Source organism: Physeter macrocephalus, chromosome 14 (assembly GCF_002837175.3).
Source record: "Physeter macrocephalus isolate SW-GA chromosome 14, ASM283717v5, whole genome shotgun sequence".
Lineage (NCBI taxonomy): Eukaryota > Metazoa > Chordata > Mammalia > Artiodactyla > Physeteridae > Physeter > Physeter macrocephalus.
The window spans coordinates 23,002,660-23,024,897 of record NC_041227.1 but is presented as its reverse complement, the minus strand read 5'-3'; the positions used below and the strand labels follow the sequence as shown (position 1 = coordinate 23,024,897).

General features: G+C 37.3%; 1 protein-coding gene across 5 annotated transcripts in view; it reads right to left on the bottom strand.

The window, feature by feature from the left end:
- The window catches only part of ITCH (itchy E3 ubiquitin protein ligase), a 118,864-nt gene that overhangs the window by 28,814 nt on the left and 67,812 nt on the right, over positions 1 to 22,238 (bottom strand). For all 5 annotated transcript variants that reach the window (XM_028498441.2, XM_028498438.2, XM_055089715.1 and 2 more), the window contains 6 exons: positions 22,063 to 22,108; positions 13,100 to 13,257; positions 11,399 to 11,588; positions 10,041 to 10,136; positions 8,046 to 8,220; positions 3,321 to 3,390 (listed from right to left, as the gene is read on the bottom strand). In XM_028498441.2, coding sequence (XP_028354242.1) covers positions 3,321 to 3,390; positions 8,046 to 8,220; positions 10,041 to 10,136; positions 11,399 to 11,588; positions 13,100 to 13,257; positions 22,063 to 22,108 — 735 coding nt within the window. The remainder of the gene's footprint in view (positions 1 to 3,320; positions 3,391 to 8,045; positions 8,221 to 10,040; positions 10,137 to 11,398; positions 11,589 to 13,099; positions 13,258 to 22,062; positions 22,109 to 22,238) is intronic.

The window sequence follows — 22,238 nt, the reverse complement described above, 5'->3', positions numbered from 1 at the left end:
TTAAGGCTTTGGTGTAGTTTTGCCTTATTCCCAAACTTAATTTTTGTGTGCCTTGGTTTTATCATTTTTAAATGTTTGGTTTTTTTAAAAATATTTATTTATTTAGACTGCACTGGGTCTTAGTTGTGGCACACAGGATCTTCATTGCAGCGTGCAGGCTCTTTAGCTGCGGCATGTGGACTTCTTAGTTACAGCATGCAAACTCTCAGCTGTGGCATGCATGATCTAGTTTCCTGACCAGGGATCGAACCCGGGCCCCCTGCACTGGGAGCGCAGAGTCTTACCCACTGGACCACCAAGAAGTCCCTCATTTTGAACTGTCTTAACCAAGCAGATTTTCTTTTCAGTGAAAAACATCTAACTGTTTGACATTTTAAATATTTAGTTTGTGCACTTAGATTATAGCTCACACACTTTGTAGTTGTGATTTTACTAGGTAGGCTTTCTAAATAAAAGCTTAAAAACATTTTTAAAACAAAAACAAAACAAAAAACCAACAAAACAAAAAAAAGTTAACATGAAGTAAGATAAAGTTAATAGAAAACTTATTTCTATGTTTGTTCTAAGTATATAGTACTGATAAAAGCATTCCTTGGAAGAGGCTGTGAAAACCAAAATTTCAAAGGTGATGCGCTTGCAAACTGAAGGCTCACCTGCTTAGTGAGAAGTACTGTGACTACAGAGCTGATTTCTTACTTCGTTCAAAAAAATCACATGATAAACAATTCCTAAATAACTGAACACCAAGCCTGAATGCCCATCAAACCACTTCCTGACTTGATAATAAAACACTGAAAGACAGAAGCTTCTTGTTGTTCTATGTATTCTTTCATAGCAACTCTGAAAATGAGAAAATAGCTTTATACTTGATGGGTAAACCCGCTATACAAAGCCCTATTAGACTATATTGTTGAACCAAAAGCATTCTTTGTTCTCCAGCCTCTACAGTTTGCATGTGTTAAAAATTCTTCACTGTCAGCTTGTAAGGTAGTAAAATGTCTAGTCCTAGCATACAAAAGTCGGAAAGGGTGAGGAAGCTGGATTTAGAAATACATGGCATCACAAAAATAATGTTAACAATTTTAGAACATCAACACAGGCTGTAAACTGGGATTTTATTTCCTGGATCAATGCTGAGGGTCTATTGGGTGGTTCTCATTTGTGATAGTACCAGTGCTGTCACTGGCTCAACAAATAACGCATATGCCCCAAAGGCAGAGAATCATAAAGCAGTGCTCAGTCTGAATAACAGGATGATCGTGAACTCATTTAAGAAGAAGGAGGGGTTGCACTTCAACTTCAGGAGTGTGAAACCTAAAAATAAGCAGAATGTAAAATAACCAAGGCAAAATTCTGATAACATACATAAGCTGGAATTGGGTCTCTAGAGGCAGTATTTTATGGAGGTGTTGTTGGCTAAAGTAAAAATGAGAAATACTGATGTTGAGGATAATAATAAATACAGAAGACAAGGACCAGATTTGCAGGAAAAGCTTTACAAATAAAGGCAACATAGCCTGCAATTCATGCTTCTATGAGCGAGAAACAATTTTTCTTAACAGCTGCCCTGGAGAAGGAGCAAAATAGTTTGTGTTTCTAACAAAAGCCAATCAGGTCATGGTTTTTCTGCACTAAAATTAAGAGGATGAATACACGACCTACAGGTATATCGTTTCTCCTCTGTAACACAAACATAAAACAACTCTAGAAATAAAGCTGAGAAGACCATCCATGTCTGGGAATGCAACCAAGCAGGTCTAGTTCAATATGCCTCAAAAGAACAACATCCCTTCTTCTGAAGTACTTCATACCAATAATAAGCTGTCCATTACAAGGCTCCCACAGATCCAAAAGACTCCTTACTAAACTACCAGACACTGGTAAAGACAGAAATTCACAACTTTCATATGCCTTCCCTTTGCTACAAGCTAGTGACAATAATAGTTATAACTATGAACTATTATATTTGTTTACTTCTTTGACTCCTAGGAATGCTAGGGATAAATATCTTTAAGGACAATGGGGTAACTGAAAAGCAGGCTTACACAGCCAGTATCATTTATTGCCCAGATTCATGTGACCTTGACTTCAGTTTTTTTCCCTCCATTCCTAAATAAAGTAATGCTAGAGCAATCTATCTTAGAAACCAATGTTTCCCAACAAGACTGTCTAGAAATATCACTTTCTGAAATATCTGCAGCTCTTGAAGATAAAACTTCAACTGGTTCCATAAATGGCTTTACTTTGCTGTTTTCCACTTTCTATATTCTCTTTCTTCCGTGCAAAACTGTTTCTATATTGCCTTGTTTACTCTGGAAACTTTCTACAGCTCTGACTTATATAATGGATATAAAATAATCTGGTAGGGCAAGCTCATCTTAAAGTCTATAAAAGTTTTAATAACTAAGATACTTGATAACAGAGCATGCTCATGCAGGACACAAAGTCACCACCCCAGTATGTTCCCCCTTCACTGTTCTTTCAGATAACATCAACTCAATCAACCTCTGAACTGCGTTTTCGAAGCACCAATATGATCAAAATAATCTTTAAAGCTTTTTATTTTGAAATAAGTATTACAGCACATTGCAAAAATTGTTCAAAGAATCTCATATACCCCCTTCAACCAGTTTCCTCCAATGGTGACATTTTATGTAGCTATAGAAAAATATCAAAATCAGATAATTGACACTGGTACATTACTGTTGACTACAAACTTTATTCAATTTTCACTAATTTTTAAAGTTTGAATTCATTTATGTAAATATATAGTTCTATGCACTTTTATTCCATGTACAGATTTGTGTAATCACCACCATGGTCAAGATATAGAACTGTTCCACCACTACATAAGAACCACTTACGTCACCTCCTATATTTGTAACCACCTACCAGTGGCTCTGTCTCCTGGCAACTACTAATCTATTTCTCATCTCTATAGTTGAGAGTCATTTCAAGAATGTTATATAAATTGAATTATATAGTCATTTCGAGAATGTTATATAAATTGAATAACACAGTATACAATATATTGAAATGGATTTTATTCACTAAGCATAATGCCCTTGAGGTCCATCCAGATTTTCATGTGTATCATAATCCATTTCTTCTTATGCTGAGTGGGCAAAATATTTTTATATTTTAGAAGAGTAACTTAGAACTTTTGGGAAATTAAATGCCTATTTGGCACTCTGAATTAAGCCAACACACCCCAAAAGCTTTCCAGATATTCACTCAAGCAAGCGCAGGGTACATCATCCATCCATAAATACCTAATTGTTAAAATAACTGAATTCAATTTAAAAATCCATGTGACTTACCCCATCCAGGTGGCAGGGGACCCAGGGGATCAAATTCTTTATTTTGTGATGTAGCAAACAAGTCTTGATTCTAAAAAGAACAACCCCCAAAATGGTGAAATAATGAACAACTTAAACAGATAACTTGAAAGTAGGCTTATGAATTCTGATATGCCTTTCCCTGGCCATGGGTAACATAACATACTCTTACAGAGTTCACATCTTAGAGAAGTATGACACAGTCAAGAATAAAAGCCAATACACTCTCATGAAGAAAAAAACTTTGTCAACATTATTTAACATTTGAAACTATTTGAAATTCAAATATTACAAGTAATTTTACACCCAAATGACCATTTTTCCCCTTCTTTAGCTCCAAATCAGTAAATTAGAGAAATACATAAATCCCCCATGAGTCACTTATAAATAACAGTACTCAGAGTCATCAGCTGGCTAAGAAAAATTTTGTATTTATAACTCAAAAATAGAGGATCATATACAGGACATGGTATATACAAAAAATTGTGAGAAGAGAGTTGGGGGAGCAGGAAGAACAGGCTGTCAGATGAGTAAAAGAAAAGAATTCCAGTTGGAAGGAGTTGACAAGCCTAGAACTGTATAGAAGATTTCTTAAATTTGTTTGAAATTATCACATTGGTGGAGAGAAAGGTTTGGTTAGATAAAAGGAAAGTAGGAGTCAACCACTGGAAAAAGAGAAGCAGAAGTCATACTGAGTGTGTAGTGTGAAGGGTTAATGACTGTGTTTTAGTTTAAAAGTATAATGAAGTGGGGGATACTTTGTGGTCTTTCAATAAGATGTGGTTAAGCCCTTTCTCCTTTAAGTAAGATAAGGCAAATAAATAATAGACTAACTGCTTCAGAAAAAATTATGGAAAAAAAACTCACAAGTAAAATAAGACAGTGCACCCCATATACCCAGCAATGAGATTCAACAATTACCAAAACTGCCTCATTTCTTTATCTTCCATATTCTTTGCTGAAGCAAAAAAAAAAAATCACTCATCATTTCACTCCTATGTATTTTAGTATGCCTTTCTAAAATTTGTGAACATTTTCTTATACAACCACAATATCATTATCACACCTAGCAAAGAATCTATGTTAATTTTATCATCTAATACACAATCCCTAATTAAATGCCTCTGGTTGCTTACTGGGTCAAATCAGAATCCAAACAGTGTCATCATACTGCATTTGGTTTAGTTTAGTCTCTTAAGCCTAAATTTATAGCAGTTTCCCCCACTGTCGGTCTTTCCCCGCCCAACCCCCGCCCCCACGTCAATGACTTATTACAGCAACTAAGTTAACTGACTGAAGAAGTTTTAAAAGCATATGAGAGATATTCCATTTCTCATTTAAAAGCTCTTGGAAGACAGACCTGTCAGGCAGTGGCCTTGCTCCTCCTGACAGACACAATAATGAAAACAGGGTAACCAAGGAGAAACACTACACAAGGTTTGAACCCTGGTTACAGAACAAGTCGGAGTAGTTTGGCATATGACAATCTGTTTTGATAATTTTCTAAGACCCAAGCCTATCCCACAGGCTCTCCCTGGACAGATAAGGTGGGGGGTACAGGCACAATAAAGCCATATGGGCCAGAGCCATTACACGGTGATCCATCATCAACTGAACAAAGGCCACTGCATCTACCCAATAAACAGACTTCATCAGCAACACCCCACCACTTTTTAAGTAGCTGGTATTAAGAATGTTCAGTTCAGTTCATAACTAAAAGAGGCTGTTTAAGTTCTTTATAATTTAGAACCACTCTATAACAAGAGCAAAGAGTAAGAATTTGGATAGGAGAAGAAAAAAAAGAAAAGAAAATGGTTGATGAGTAAAAGCTGCAATTCTAGAAAAGTTCCAAAGACTCTGAGTACTTAATTGGTCAAGTTTACAATAAAGCAATACACACTGTAGGCGCTCCAAGAATCTGCTAAATCTGTCTTTAAAAAGAGTGTTTTTAAAGGTCATGTACTAGACATACAGATGGCCAACAGGCACATGAAAAGATGCTCAACATCACTAATCAAAACCACAGTGAGATATCACCTCACACCCATCAGAATGGTTATCATTGAAAACATCACAAAACAAATGTTTGTGAAGATGTAAAGAAAAAGGGAATCCTGTACACTATTGGTAGAAATGTAAACTGGTGCAGCTACTTTGGAATACAGTATGGAGGTTCCTCAAAATACTAAAAGCAGAGACTTCCCTGGTGGTCCAGTGGTTAAGACTTCTTCATGCTTCCACTGCAGGGGGCATGGGTTCAATCCCTGCTCAGGGAACTAAGATCCTGCATGCCACATGGTGTGGCCAAAAAAAAAAAAGACTAAAAATAGAACTACCATATGATCCAGCAATTCCACTCCTGGATATATATATCTGAAGAAAACAAAAACACTAATTCAAAAAGATACACGCACCCCCATGTTCATAGCAGCTTTATTTACAATAGCCAAGAAAGATGCGGAAGTAAAAAAAGTATCCATCAACAGGTGAATGGCTAAAGAATACGTGGTACATATACACAATGGAATACTACTCAGGCAAAAAAAAAGGACATTTTGCCATTTGCAACAACATGGATGAAACTGGAGGGTATTATGCTTAGCGAAATAAGTCAGAGAAAGACTAATACTGTATGTTATCACTTATATATGGAATCTAAAAACTAAAACGAATGAACAAAATAGAAAAAGACTCACAGATATAGAGAATTAGCAGTTACCAGCGGGAAGAGGGAAAGGGGGAGGGGCAAGATGGGGTAGGGGATTAAGAGGTACAAACTACTACGTATAAAATAAATAAGCTACAACAAATAAATTGTATAGTACAGGGAATATAGTCAATATTTTATAATAACTTTAAATGGAATATAATCTATAAAAATTTGAATAACTATGTTGTACACCTGAAACTAATATAATAAACCAACTATACTTCAATGAAAATAAAAATAAATAAAAGATCATATATTATAGGGGCTTCCCTGGTGGTGCAGTGGTTAAGAATCCGCCTGCCAATGCACGGGACACGGGTTCGAGCCTCAGTCTGGGAAGATCCCACATGCCGTGGAGCAACTAAGCCCGTGTGCCACAACTACTGAGCCTGCGCTCTAGAGCCCGTGAGCCACAAGTACTGAAGCCTGTGTGCCACAATTACTGAAGCCACCACAATGAGAAGCCCACGCACTGCAACAAAGAGTTGCCTCCACTCTCAGCAACTAGAGAAAACCCGTGTGCAGCAGCAAAGACCCAATGCAGCCAAAAATTAAATAAATGAATAAATAAATGTATTAAAAAAAAGATCATGTATTATAAAAGTGAGATAAAGGGCACATTTGCAATTGTGGATATGAGAGAGAGAAAAGATGAAAACTAACATTTCTATGTAACCAGTATGTGCCAAACATATTAGGAACTTTATTTTACAGAATCCTCAAAAAAAAAAAAAAAAAAAAAACCCTCTGAGGTAATTTTATATATGGATCTATTGTATAGATAAAGTAAATGAGTCTTGATGAGGTTAAGTAACTTACTCAAAGTCATATAGAGAAAGTAACTGTGGAACCAGGATTTGAACCCAGATGTATCTGACTCCAAAGCCCATGATCTTTCCACTGGACACCTATGTGGAAACTAGCTTTTAAGAAGGCAGGCAAGCTAGGTATTCAAACCTAAAAGAAATCTGGCCAGGCATACCAAAGATGATTATAATTTAGAAAGAAAGGAAGATATAAAACAGCACTGGAGAAAATAAAACGAAAACGGTAAAGTAGACGACACAAAAATTAATTTCACCTCTAAAACCACTGGGAAGGGGAAGACAGTGACAGCTATCTTCTGCTGTGACAGAAGGTGGCAAGAAAAACTGTTGCGAGAAAGAAAGTTATCTTAGTCATAACCAGGTAGTGAAGGGAAAGCTGCTGATAAAGGTGCATTTATCTACATCAGTGAGTGACTATTATGATGATGAGGTCCAAGAAACAGAAATATGGAGAAAAAGCAAAAAAAGGTCATGCCTAGTGAGAATAGGAATTTACTCTTATGGAGTCTAACAGGGATGATACTGATGGTAGTAGAAGAGAAGAGATAGCAATGGAGAGGGTCAGCTTCTCTTTAACTCCTGGAGGGTTGGTTTATATAAAATTTAAACCATTTCCAGAAATGAGATGTTTTGATACCAAAGATAATATGGTTTTAAAGCCATAATAATTAACATCATCCTATAAGGAGTCAAATTTCTTTAGTCTCCCACAGCACCAAATAATTATTGCATAAATTTTACGTTTATATGTTACAAAATGATTCAATTCTATCAGCAGTTCATTACAATTGAGTCAGGTGCTATTAGACCCAAGCCATCTAATGTTCTGCTAAGTTAGGCAGAATTAAATTCAGAACTGTTTTCTTTTTAAACTGCTTGGATTTATTTTTACTATTCTTTCGTAAATGAATTTTAAGTTGTCCTAACTTCTTTTTTATTTTTGACAGTAACAAAGCAAAGGAGGTTGAACTTTCGGAATTTTTAAAAAGAAAAGAATAAATCACCTACACAGAATACCGGAAGCAAGGTCTAAAAATAATAATCTATCAACAGCAACAACTGGGTTGCCATCCTACTTGTACTTTCTTTTTAGTGCTTTACATTTCATATGCAAGAAAAGGTTAAAAATCAAACACTCATTAAGTTTATAATGCAAGTACATATGCTCACCCCATAAATGAACCTCTGGTTAAATTGCTGCATAGCTCCTTGAAGCTGACTACGTTGGAGCTGCCATTGTTCATAGTTCCGGACAGATTCCAATGTTGGCCTCTGCCACGTCGTTGTTCTTGTGAAATGGTCAACATAATAAATACGTCCCATGTTGTCAACCCGCCGTTCCCAGCTAAATCAGGACAAAAACAACTGGATTCAACAAATACTCATGACACAGACAAGAATTAAACAGGACTTCATTTTAGCGCTGGTACAGGTTTGGTAAGATTTTCCCTTGCAATACTACTTTTGATTTACCTGAAGTGTTTTATTTTATATATTTTTAAATGGTCTATAAGTGAACTTAAGAGGAATGTGTGTAAAAATTTCTTCCTTAAAAGTTAAGGTGTATCAGTCAGGTTTTTAAAACAGAATGTATCTAACTGATTAAGTCTCAAAACAATCATTAAGACAAAACCTCTCATTTCCTTTCTTTCAAATGTTCTTTTGACTGTTGCAATCCTAATAGGGACAGAAACATACACACACAGAGACACACACACACACACACACACACACAGAAGTGGGGGGAGAGAGGGTGCTTTTCACAGATGTCAGAAAAAGCACTTTTTCACAAGAATACAACTATCTTATTTATCATTTCAAATGGGTACATAACATATCAAGTAAACATTGATAAAATAACTTGGTGATGTCTACCTGGTTGATTTTTTAGGGTTACGCCTACTAGTCTAATATTATAAATACAGAATTGGTTCCAGAACACTCCTCAGATACTCGTCCCTCATATAAAATGGCACAGTATTTGCATATAACCAGGCACATCATCCAGTATACTTTAATCATCTCTAGATTACTTGTAATACCTAATACAATGTAAATGCTATGTAAATAGCTGTCAATACAATGTTATGTAAATAGTTGCCAGGGCTTGGGAAATTCAAATTTTGTCTTGTGAAACATCTTGGAATTTTCCCCCCAATATTTCCCCTCCAATATTGGAGCGCCAACTGTAGTAAAATAATAAATACCATTCATATATCAAAAAATTTTTCCTTCCTTTGCATTATTTCTTTAGGATAAATTTCCTGGAAAGGGTTACTAAGGGTATGGGTATTATTATGGTTATATATACTTTCTGTGAGGGTTGTAACTAATTTATACTACCACTAGCAATGTTATGAGGTAAAGCTCCTCTACAGTCTCACCAACACTGTACTTTTTAGGTGTGTATTTAAGATTACTAGCAAAATTGGGCTTCCCTGGTAGTGCAGCGGTTGGGAGTCCGCCTGCCGATGCAGGGGACGCGGGTTCGTGCCCCGGTCCAGGAGGATCCCGCGTGCCGCGGAGCGGCTGGGCCCGTGAGCCATGGCCGCTGAGCCTGCGCATCCGGAGCCTGTGCTCCACAACGGGAGGGGCCGCAACAGTGAGAGGCCCACGTACCGCAAAAAAAAAAAAAAAAAAAGATTACTAGCAAGATTAAATATTTCCCCATATTTGCTACTGACTTCCCTCAAATGAAAATATTTTTATTCCAATTATTTTATATAAATGTTAACTGCTTAACACATTCTATTAATATATCCTCATTTTATTATTATTAATATTCCCCAACTATCTTGCAATGACTTTACTATTATATATTAGTTTTTTATAATAAGAACTTTACCATATATAGGATAGGGGCTATAATTCTTATACAGTTAAAAAAAAAAAGCTAATCTTAAAACCCTGCAGTTTGAGCCAGGTAAAAGTTCACAAAGGAAACGGAATCTTTCTTTAGGTCAGAAATGAGTGAAAATAAGTCATTCATCATGGTCAATCAATTCCCTGACACTCTTCTTTTTAGTCTGCACCTATCATAAAACAAAGTAGACAGAGACAAGATCGACAGAAGAGGAAAAGTAGGAAGGTAGGGAAGATTTTTGTATAGATATAATCTATAGTTCTGAATAAATAGTTTTTTTCTTCTTCAATACAGACACTTACCCAGGAGGTAGAGGTTCTGGTCTATCCCATGTTGTTCTTTTTTCAATATGATCTACATAGTAAACTCGTCCATGCTGGTCCACTCTCTGCTCCCAACTTAAAACATAAAATTAAAAGGCTGCTATGCTACATGTATGAATAGCCTGGTTTTTTAATCCTGTCTTTGTCTTCTTCTCTATATGACGATATTACAGAGCTGAGACAAATAAGCATGTCAGTATGTAAAGCAGATACCAAAAGAATTTAGGAATATAGTCAAGAAATGTTATACTGAGGGTGACACACAGTGGATGAGATTTCTCCTGCAGAAGTATCTGCTCTAGGAGATGTCTTATATTTCCAAAGAGGCTTGAAGCAATGCATTCAGGATACAAAAACTGTCTCAATCTGATCAGAGTATACATAGGACTTGAGTGGAAAAGAAAACTGTAATTATTGTTATGAAATCTGACGAAGGACTGAGCTGTTAACTGAAGGGCAAAGGACAGTTCTGGTACTAGAAAAATTGAAATCAAAGAATAAGACTTTTTCAGATGTGCTCCTGCACAGTACCAAGGACAAAGGCAATATGAGTATTCCAGTCTCCTTGGTAGGTTTATCCCCAAAGTAAAAAAGACAGGAATAAACCAACAGAGTTTCGAAGAACCAGTCACTTCTAATCCCTTGCACAAACAGTTTTCTAATCTGGCTTCCCATGTAGGCTTTCAAAAAGGAAAATGGCCTAACTACACACGTAAGTAATACAGTCTCTTTAGCAATTAAACTCCTCATCATGAGAGTTTTTAAATTTATCACTTAGTCAATTAATTTCTGTTTAGCATTCTGAGCTCTGGATTAATTTGAATGCCACAAAATGTGTGTGTGTGTGTGTGTGTGTGTGTGTGTGTGTGTGTGTGTGGTGTGTGTGTATAACTATCAGAGTATTATTAATTTAAAAAATAATCAGTAGAGATTTACATGAGATTGATTTGTAATCCTCTCAGTTTCCTAAATTATTATTTCTCTGCTATGACTTGATAATGGTAAAAAAAATTAACTGATTTTCCCCCCTTCAAAAGAAAAGACAATCTGAATCAGGCGACTATTTTATTACTTGGTCTTGGTGAACTTTCTATGGCTCAGAGTCCTTCAATTAAAAAAATTGTTTTTTCTTTCACTTTGCTCTGGAAATGAGGGAGAAATTTCAAATGTGGCAAAGCTTTTTTGTTCAGTTTGACTCTAGACCTCTCCCAACACATACACACATACACAGAGTTATAAGACAGTTTTTTAAAGAATGGAGTTCAGTACTATTTCCCTTATTAATAAGTATATGCAGAAGTCTAAAGAAAACATGTTAACCAAAAGCAATTACTCACCCGGGTGGAAGGGGAGCTTGAGGTACAGGATTTAATGGCCTAGGGCCTGAACCTCCAGATATAGTAAGAGGAATTATTAATCCAGACGTTGCTCCTTCAGATGTATTTGAATTTGTATTCGTTGGTGGCAGAGAGCCTGTACTAGAGCCATCACTTTCAGAAGTGGCAGATGGTGAGCCATTGACAGATGCTTTAAGATTTGAGGAAAACAGAAAAACAATTTTCAGAAATCTAAATTCAGGAGAGAATTTTAACTTAAATAAAAAGGTAGATGATAAATATAAAATATAAAATATGGACATGCAGATGAAAATTACTTAAGTAAGATAAATAATGGGAAATAGCCAATGGTCCCACTTAATAGGCTTGTCTACAACTTTTAAGGTTCCATATACTCCATGTCTCATTATTAATTACAAAGCATATACAGATGCTGATTTCTTGATGCCACAGGAAATAACTTTTAGAACAGAAGTGTTGGTATCCCTGCATATAAGTTCATTTAGTAATTTTCCAGATCCTTAAAACTGTCTTTCCTATGAACGCCTACAGATCCGAGACTAATTTTTGGTGTTACCTATGATATGGAAGATCTGACTGATAATAACTATTTTTAAGAGGATCACTGCGGGAATTCCCTGGCGGTCCATGGTTAGGACTCCACGCTTTCACTGCCAAGAGCCTGGGTTCGGTCCCTGTTTGGGGAACTAAGATCCTGCAAGCCTTGCAGTGTGGCCAAAAAAAAACAAAAAAAACCCCACTATTGCTTGAGTACATACATATTACATCTTCAAGAAATATTTGTTGACAAAACAATTCCTGGAAGAAGTCACTAATATTACGACAAAGTAGTATATGATCTTAAAGACTGGGAATATACTTTGAACACAATTATCTACAGAAAAAAAGGGGGAAGATATATATTTAAACACAATGTCATTTAATAAAATGATTTGTGGACAACCAATTTACTTTTCTAATAATATTTGGATTATTTTACATTTCCTGTTCACATACTAACAGAGGGAAGTAAAAAGAGATTAAAAGATTTGTCCTGGCTAATCAGGAAAAATAAATATTCTAACTGTAAATGTTTATATTTTTACTATATGAAATGTTTACTTGTGTGATTTTTGCTTTAAAATCTGAATATCATTTAGCATTGTTGGGTTATTTGCTATTTACTGATTGTCTTTTTAAAGGATATAATGAGATATTATCCTTAACCAGATCCTTGACTCTATGAAATGCTTATGTTCACAGTTACAAACCCTGACAGAAAGTTGCAATCTTATCTGTATTGCCTCTACTTTTTATAGTACACATGTGATTTCCCTTTTTTTTTTTTTGCTGCACTGTGCAGCTTAACAGGATCTCAGTTCCCTGAATCTGGGCCACGGCAGTGAAAGCCCAGAATCCTAACTACTAGGCCATCAGCGAACTGCCAGCACACACGTGATTTTCATTCTCAGTAGAGCACCTGCCTCAATAACTTCACACCTGGCAGAAAAACTTAGGAACAGGCACATCTTGATTAACTATAGAAAGATCATTCTTGGCCAAAATCTTAAATGTAAAAATTCAGCTAGAAAACCAACCTAAAAGGGTCTCTTGACACTTACCTGAGGATCAATTCCCAAAAAGAATTTTATAATCACGGTATTGAGACCTACATCCCTAGTGTATGGCTAGAATACACACCTGGTCTACGTGGGGTAGGTGGAGGTGGTCGTGAAGGTCTTGGAGGCCTAGAAGGTTTAAAACCGCCATTTGAGAGTGATGGAGAATTGTTCCCATTGACCCTCCTATTTTCACCAGACCCTGCATCCTCAGGGTGGTCTGATCCATTTGTGTTCGCTCTGGGTAAGACGGCCGGGAACGGAAGGGAAAAAGAATGCTCTTTGAATTTAACAAAAAAACAACAGGAAGACCAAAACTTAAAGTTTTAGGAGCTTGAGAAAACCTTCCTAATTTCTGGCCAGCCTTATCAAATACATAAACAGCTCTTATGGTAGTCTTACATATAGCTCCTCAGAGCCCATGCAGAAATATGCAAGGGGTTACTCAATGGCACAGAAGTACTTAGGGGACCAATCAGAACTATTAGGTGTGCTGGTTCAGATTTCAAATAACTCTTCAGAGGCCCTGTATAAGTAGAAATGGAGTCAAATTCTCAAAATTCCAAATGCCTTAGAAAGGGCACTATTTTATCACAAGCACAGATAACTTAATCATCATTTTCTTGGTTTCCACTGGCTCTTAATATTATTTAGGTATGGGTCAAAGCTGACTGTTCCACAGCAGGAGAAAGAAGTACACTTATTTCCCAGGGATAGGTGCTCTCCCCCCATCCCAGCAAATGGTATACAAAATGTTCAAAGTAAGTGATCTAGAAGAGAGGTGCCCACAGACTTTTTTTAAAGGAACTATCATTTCTTCAAAACAATGACATCAATTGGAGAGAAAGGGGGAAGAACACTAACAGGAATGTCAGATACAAAGTTACTATTACTGTCAGTTAAACACAGGTGATTCCTTTTCCCAGGGGAATCTAGTCATTGACTAGAAATAGAAAGCAAAGCATGAGTTAGCTAGTTTGGAGATGCTAGTCATTGACTAGACATAGAAAGCAAAGCATGAGTTAGCTACTTTGGAAATGCCTCGGCTAAAGCCCTGATATCTACTACCTGGTAACTGGAAACCACTATTCAGTATTAATCTATACTCCTGGACCTCACAACAAGCCTGAATAAAATCTGATAGATTCAAGAAACTAAAATAGAGGCAGTACCATTAAATCATTTTCATACTATGTTTCCCAGAAGTCAAAGTGTGGTATTTGGACCAGAAGCAAGCACAATACACAGGAGCTTGTTAGAAATGCACAATCTTGGACTCCACTCCCAACCCACTATATCAGAAATAGCATTTTAACAAGATCTCCAGATGATGTGTGTGAACAGCAGGGCATGACAGATACTGCTTTGCGGGGTTCCTCAAATGCTTATTCTGAATAAATGGAAAAGCTCAGTAACAGGCAGTCAGCACCTGGTTAGTGCTGACCACCTTCAAGACCAGGCAACCCCAGAATATGAATGGAATGCAGCAAGAGTCAGCTTTGACACTGCTCCCCTTCCCCTAGGTGAAGAGTCATATACCCCCTTTTTTTGTTGTTTTTTTTTTGTTGTTGTTTTTGTTTGTTTGTTTGTTTTTCCACGGTACGTGGGCCTCTCACTGTTGTGGCCTCTCCTGTTGCGGAGCACAGGCTCCGGACGCGCAGGCCCAGCGGCCATGGCTCACGGGCCCAGCCGCTCCACGGCATGTGGGGTCTTCCCGGACCGGGGCACGAACCCGCGTCCCCTGCATCAGCAGGCGGACTCTCAACCACTGCGCCACCAGGGAAGCCCCATATACCCCCTTTTGAGTCATAGACCTCTTTGAGACTCTGCATATTGCCTCTCTATACTATTTTAAGAGGTGATTAATTAGTTTGAAAAAAAGATTCTTGATGCTTTTAAAAAGACAAACAACTGGTAGAATGGACCAAAAATGGGAAATTGAGGTTTCGAGCTCCAACTCTGCTATGGACAAGTTATATGACCAAAGGAAAGTTATTTAATCTCTCTGTACCTCAAAAGTGCATTTACCTGGATTAAATGATTCCTTAAAACCTTCTCAGCTATAATGTTCAACGAAATTACACTTCCACTGCTGGTCACGTTTTAGGGATATGTGAGGGAGGGGGAACATTCAGGGCATGAGGTAAATCTGCTATGACAAACAGAAGTATAGCAGAAACTGGATTCCAAAAATGTTATGTTCTGCTGTTGAAGATTAACATTTTGGAGATTTTAACATCCATGCTGCTCACCCTTCTAGTATTTTGGCCTCAATTTCTCAACATAATTATCTGACAAGCTGTGTACTATGACTCCTTAAATTTTCTTGATACTTAGAATCGCTCCTCCTCCTAGACCTTAAACGCTGAAATCCCTACAACCTTCTATTCCTTCTACTTGCCTCCTACTGTATCTTTTATTCAGTCTCATCATGACTTTAATCCTCTCTCTATCTTCACAGTCCATCAGTTCTCTTCAAGTCTCACCTGGCTCCATCACAGGCTACTTTCCCAAGTACCTTAATTCACTATTGCCCAATACTTGCCACCCCCAAGGAATCTTTCACTACAACTAGTCCTTCATTTACTTTTCCCATTACTGTTCTCTGGGGTCAACAAGTAACGCTGGAGAATGTTCCAGTTGAGAAATTAGATGTGTATTACTAGAGTAAATAAACCAGGTAAAGTACCAAATTAAAGGGGCAGATAGTTCTACAAAAGGTCCTAACAAATCTTATGCTGGGCCTGGTAAGGAAAGTCCTGAGGTTCTCATTTCCAATGACTCACAAGACAAAAATTCTTTTTTTTGTGCTGCCTAAGTGAGTACTTTTTTCCTGTTCAAAAAAACAAAAACAGGGACTTCCCTGGTGATCCTGCGGTTAAGAATCTGTCTTGCAATGCAGGGGACACTGGTTTGATCCCTGGTAGGGGAACTAAGATTCCCACATGCAGCAGGGCAACTAAGCCCACATGCCACAACTAGAGAGAAGCCTACGCACTGCAACGAAGAGCCCAGGCGCTGCAACAAAAGATCCTGTGTGCCGCAACTAAGACCTGATGCAGCCAAAATATAAATATAAAAAAAAAAAAAACCCCAAAACAAATAAAAACAAAAAAACCAACCAAACAAAAACAAATCAAAGCTCAAGCCTCCCAGAAGCTGAAGAATTAGAAATGACAGGTGACTATGACAACCTACACCACAGGTTCAGTGAGATTAGTGTGGTGGTGTTAAAATTAACAGTAATAATAAGTTTAACAGTAATCTGCAAGGACAAAGAGCTTTTGCTAGGTCCTATACAGTTACACAGACCCAAGCAAAAGATAGGAAATGTTAATATTGTGCTTCTCTAGTCTATATCTTTTTTTTTTAAGGTGGCAGAATCCTTCAGTGTATTTTTTTTAAAACATCTTTATTGGAATATAATTGCTTTACAATGGTGTGTTAGTTTCTGCTTTATAACAAAGTGAATCAGCTATACATATACATATATCCCCATATGCTGATCTCCCTGTGCCATGCGGCTGCTTCCCACTAGCTATCCACCCTACATTTGGTAGTGTATATATGTCCATGCCACTCTCTCACTTTGTCCCAGCTTACCCTTCCCCCTCCCCGTGTCCTCAAGTCCATTCTATAGTGTCTATATCTTTCTATTCTGACAAACTTCACTTTCCTAAAGCTTGATCACTTCAAAAAGACTGAGGCAACATGGACTTCAGTTCACATTATTCAACAACTTCAACTGGGCTATCCATACTGCCTGAAAATCATTTTCTACATCTCTAATCTACTCCTGGCCACATTCCCATTGCACACTGAAAACTTTTCCCATCTCCTCAAATACCTAATCCCAAATTGTAGATGACCCTGACTCCACCTCTTCCCTAAAATGACGATTATCAGCTATCCTTCTTTTTTCTCTATTTTAAAGTTTCTCTATGCCACTAATATCTTCATCTGTTTGTTTCCCACCTCTGGGGAAAAGAAAATCTATCTTCACTTCTTCAAGGCTAATTTGTCTTGTGGGTCTTTGATTTCAGGACACAAATAATATGCTCAAGGACTTTTCACCATCATTTAACACCTTTCTTCTCTCTTCCATCATCTTCCTTCTTCTAGATTGTTCCTCTCAGTCACAAGTATAATTAAAACACTTCCTCAATCTTAATTACACTTCTAGCTATCCTCTCATTCTCCTTTCCTTCACTGTAATTCTTGGTATTTATGCAATTAATGTATTTAGTGCATTTTAATTTTTAAGAAGTTTTCAAAATAAAAAGTAATTTCTAATTATAAAATAAAAATTATCTTCAATCGTACATTCTGGAGATTATTACCATTAGGAGATAATCTCTTGTCCGTCCTTTTGCATTGGCTGTGACTGATCATACAATGTATATGATCATACAATGTTTCATATCCTGGGTGAGTTTGTTTCTTTATTATTCATTATATACTGGGCATTTCACCCAAATTATCCGAAAACATTTCTAATGACTGTAGAATACTCTATTTTATGGACATACCATAATCTAATCTTTTTTAGGGAAGGGAGTGACATTTTCTATTTCCTTCAGGTAGACTGCCAGAATAGAACAGCTGGGTCAAAGTAGGCAAATATTTTAAACTGAAATATTGATTGCTAATTTAAGAAAAAAATATTTTTAAAGGTAATAATTGATCTGTTCTCCACCAGAGAGATATGAAAATGCCCATTTCACCATAAAGTATTTATATACTTTTAACATTTTAATATATTATCCCATTGCTCCTTCCTCCCTCCCTCCCTCCCGCCCGCCCTTCCTTTCTGGCAGCGTTGGGTCTTCATTGCTGTGCGCGGGCTTTCTCTAGTTGCGGCGAGCGGGGGCTACTCTTCGCTGCAGTGTGCGGGCTTCTCAATCCAGCGGCTTCTCTTGTTGCAAAGCATGGGCTCTAGGCACGTGGGCTTCAGTAATTGTGGCACGCAGACTCAATAGTTGTGGCTCATGGGCTCTAGAGCGCAGGCTCAGTAGTTGCGGTGCACAGGCTTAGACACTCCGTGGCATGTTGGATCTTCCTAGACCAGGGCTTGAACCCGTGTCCCCTGCGTTGGCATGTGGATTCTTAACCACTGCGGCACCAGGGAAGCCCCCATTTATATACTTTTAAATCTTTGCCAATTTGGTAAATAAAAACATGAATGTTCAACAGTATTTCATTTATAGGCCATATGAGTTTCCTCTTCCATGCACTGTATATGTCTGTCTTTTGTACATTTTTCTATTATAAAGGAATAATTTTTTCCTCATTATTTGTGAGAGCTTTTTACAATCCGAAGGTACTAATTTCATATTGGTTAAATAGTGGTCATTTGCTTTTATATGTGTGAACATACAAGAGTTCTATATTTCTACATAATTAAATGTATTCAGAGAGATTTTCTTCTAAAGGTTTTATAATTTCATTTTTTAAAATCAATTTTAAAAACCTAGACTCTACCTTCATTTGGGGATGAGCTGAAGCTCTAACCTGATTTTTCTTTTCCATACAGCCAGTTTTCCCTAGCTTGATTAGGCTAAGATCTCATTCTCTCCTGCAGTATTTGATAATGTTAAATACACCATCTTTTAAAAACATTTTTCTCTTAATTTTTGTGACACTGCTTTTCTAATCTTGTACTCCCCACTTCTTCTTTTTTTTTTTTTTTTTGCGGTACGCGGGCCTCCCACTGCCATGGTCTCTCCCGTTGCGGAGCACAGGCTCCAGACGCGCAGGCTCAGCGGCCATGGCTCACGGGCCCAGCCACTCCGCGGCACGTGGGATCCTCCCGGACCAGGGCACGAACCTGTGTCCCCTGCATCGGCAGGCGGACTCCCAACCACTGCGCCACCAGGGAAGCCCTGTACTCCCCACTTCTAACCATTCCTTCTTTGGTTTGTCCTCTTCCTCCACTTTACTAAATATAGGTCCCTATGGTTCTGTTCTTGTCTTACTTTTCATTCTCCACAAATTTTCGCCTAGGGTCTCAAATTCCATAATTTCAAAGATCATCTTTTAAAATAATTCCAAATCAGAAACTCAAATCTTTGTCTCATTCTCATCCCCTGGTACCAAATTATCAGCTAAATGCAGGAGATCTAGACTAACTCTCCAATGCTAAAGCTACTCTTCCTCCTATGTTCTAGTTCTGTGGGTGACTCTGCTACCCTCGCAGGCAATTTGCCTTTTCTTCTCTCCTGTGCGTCTTGATACTCAATGCCTAAGTCCCACTGATTTCACTGGCACGTTTTCTCTCTACTCTTCTACCACCACTGCTCCAGTTACAATCCTCATTATCTCTCAGTGGATTACTGTAATAAGTTCCCACATAGGTCTTCCCACCTTCACCACCACCATACAATCCAAACTACACACGACTGTCAAATCATTTGTCTTATGGTGTTTTGATCATACCAATGCTCTGTTCAAATATTTTAAAAGACATTCCTCTCCAGAGAAAAAGATTCTAGAAGCCTATACTTGCAAACCAAAATCTCCATCTGGCTCCAACCTCTGCAGTACTAAAAATAACATTTATTGAGGGATAAGCACTTACATGGGGTGGGGGGAGCATTCCACTTTAGGCAACAGTAGAACACACTCAGGCTCTGAAGGTAAGACAGACCCAGGTTCAACTGTGCCACTTACACTATTAACTCAGGCAAGTTTCTTTCCCTTTCTGAGCCTCAGTTTTCTCATAACCTGTAAAAATGATACCTACCTCATAAAAATATTTAAGGATTAACTGAAATAACAGGAAACATGTTCATCATACTGCCTGACACATAGTAAGAGGCAATAAATACTGATTGATTCTACCTTCAAATTCACCACCTGCCATTTCCCACTTTCAATTACTCTATTTTCAGCCAAATACTGAGGCTAAAGATTTCCAATAAAACCCGTGTTCTTCCCCACCTCGATGACTGTTTTTCTTCTTGCCACCTAGAACTCCTTCATCCAATTCCCTCAAGACATGCATATCCAAATTATAACTATGCTTAATGGTCTTAGGTCAAATGCCATTTCTTCCATGAAGTTTTTACACATTTTATAGACTGTTTCACATTTAAAAAATCATGTTATCATTTTCTAATACAAGTAAAAGCAGTACAAACAAGAAACAGGATTCAAACCAGCTCTGAAGTAAAAGAGGATGAGATTAAGATCGAGTGACATTTCTGGCAAGCTCTGCAAACCTAGATTTTCAAGAAATAGACTTTGTTACATAACTTAAAGATTTCCCATAATAGTTTGTTGAAATCTAAGAAATACCTGTATGTCTCACAAATAGTGGTTCTCAAAGTATAGGACCTAGTCTATCAGTATCACCTGGAAACTTGTTAGAAATGCAAATCTTGGGCCCCATCCAAGATGTAACAATTTGGAAAGAGGACACAAGGCGTGGCAATCTGTGACTGAGCAATCTGTTGTTGAACAAGTCTTCCAGGTGATTCTAATGTACTCTGAAGCTTGAGAAACATGGTGATACTAAAATAGCACTGGTGGTTAACTTTAGTTCCTTTAATGAGTGACTGTGGAGCTAAAACCTGAGATGAATTTTGAAAACCAATATGGAAACCTGTATACTGTATAGAATTGTCAGTGTGAACTTATCACCACCATTATATGTGAAAAGCAATTAGCTACGAATTAAGTGCTACTATGGCTTTGTTTTTTGCTTCAGTCTTACAAACCCCTGCTTATCTCACCATACATATGTACCTGATCGAGAACCAAGATGCTAATATAATAAGGTCACAATATACAAATCAAAGATTAACAGTCTAGAAGGCACATCCAAAAACAAAATCTTGAACGTCAGGCACCAATCATCTTGGTAATTCATGAACGTGACACAAGACAACACTGAGAAATATAGAACATCCAGACATGCTATGGGGGAAAGGTGACCAACAGGACTACACTGATGATATACGCAGAGCTTGAATTAAAGTAAAAGAACCTAAAGCTGTTTAGTAAGCTTCTTAAATGACTGGGGGGAGGGGAAGGTTTTGCCTTGTTCATATGCCTTGTAGTTATGAAGTCTGCAAACAAAAGCAAGGGATTCACCACCATGATTGTTGTGTAGCAACATTTAAACAGCATTAGACAGTTTACAAAATGTTTTTCAAACACATCATCTCAGAGGTATGCTCTCTGGAAAAGGCTAATGCAAAGGAATTCATGCTTAACACAAAAGACATGCTCAAAGATTAGTCTGGCAGTCTCTTAAACCTAGAAGACACTGTTGCTCAGATTATTTGTGAACAATGATTCACTTGGGAAAATGTAAAGCATTGATTAAATAAATGGCATGAAGCCAGGGCTCTAGCAATGCCTTTCCAAGAAACTTACAGCTGTCTAGAGTAGTTTCATAAAGTATTACAAGAAAGATTTTGCAAAAAAGAAATAAGGGTGGCAAAACAGAACCTTTCAATGCACTATAAAATTCTACCACATTCTCACTTATTAATGCAAAAGTATGGGTTTATTAGGCAAAAGAGAAGTTATCTGACCAAAGAAATCTGAAATATTAAACCATCTTTATGAGGGAAATTTGATTTCAAAAAAAACTATGAAAAATAAAAAGAAACACAAGAGGCATAAGTTGTCTTCCAGTCTACAGAGATAGTTATTAATTTTAAAAACCTTTTCTATTGCTTTTTAATCCCAGTGAGAAAAATTATAGCCCAGCTTTCTTATTAAAGAAAATAGCCCGATGATGACCCTGGGATTCTGAACTTCCCTACCTTTGGAAAAGTGCCAACATATTCACTTTCTATAAGCTGAAAAAGTATTAGCATTTGGGTATCTCTGGCCTACTCTAGAGAACTGCAGTCATATAAGCTCAGGGTATTGAATTTTCCATAAATATTTCCTTTCTTACCTTGAGCCCTGAAATTTTTGATACTCATTTATTTTTATATCAATCTGAATTTAAAAGTTTTGACTACAATGAAACTTATTCATTCTCCCTTGTTTCTTTCCGCATTCTGTGGTATGTAATAAGTGAACTCTTACCTTGTTTCATCCTTGGGTCTGGAGCCATCATCATTCTGTGAAGCACCTTTAACAACAATAAAAGTTGTACAGAAAACGAGTTTCAGAAAGTGGTTTGCACCTTTTTCTTAAACATGCTATGTAAACAAAACCTTTCACCAAATCTTTCTAGTAAAGAATATAATGGAACAGAGTTA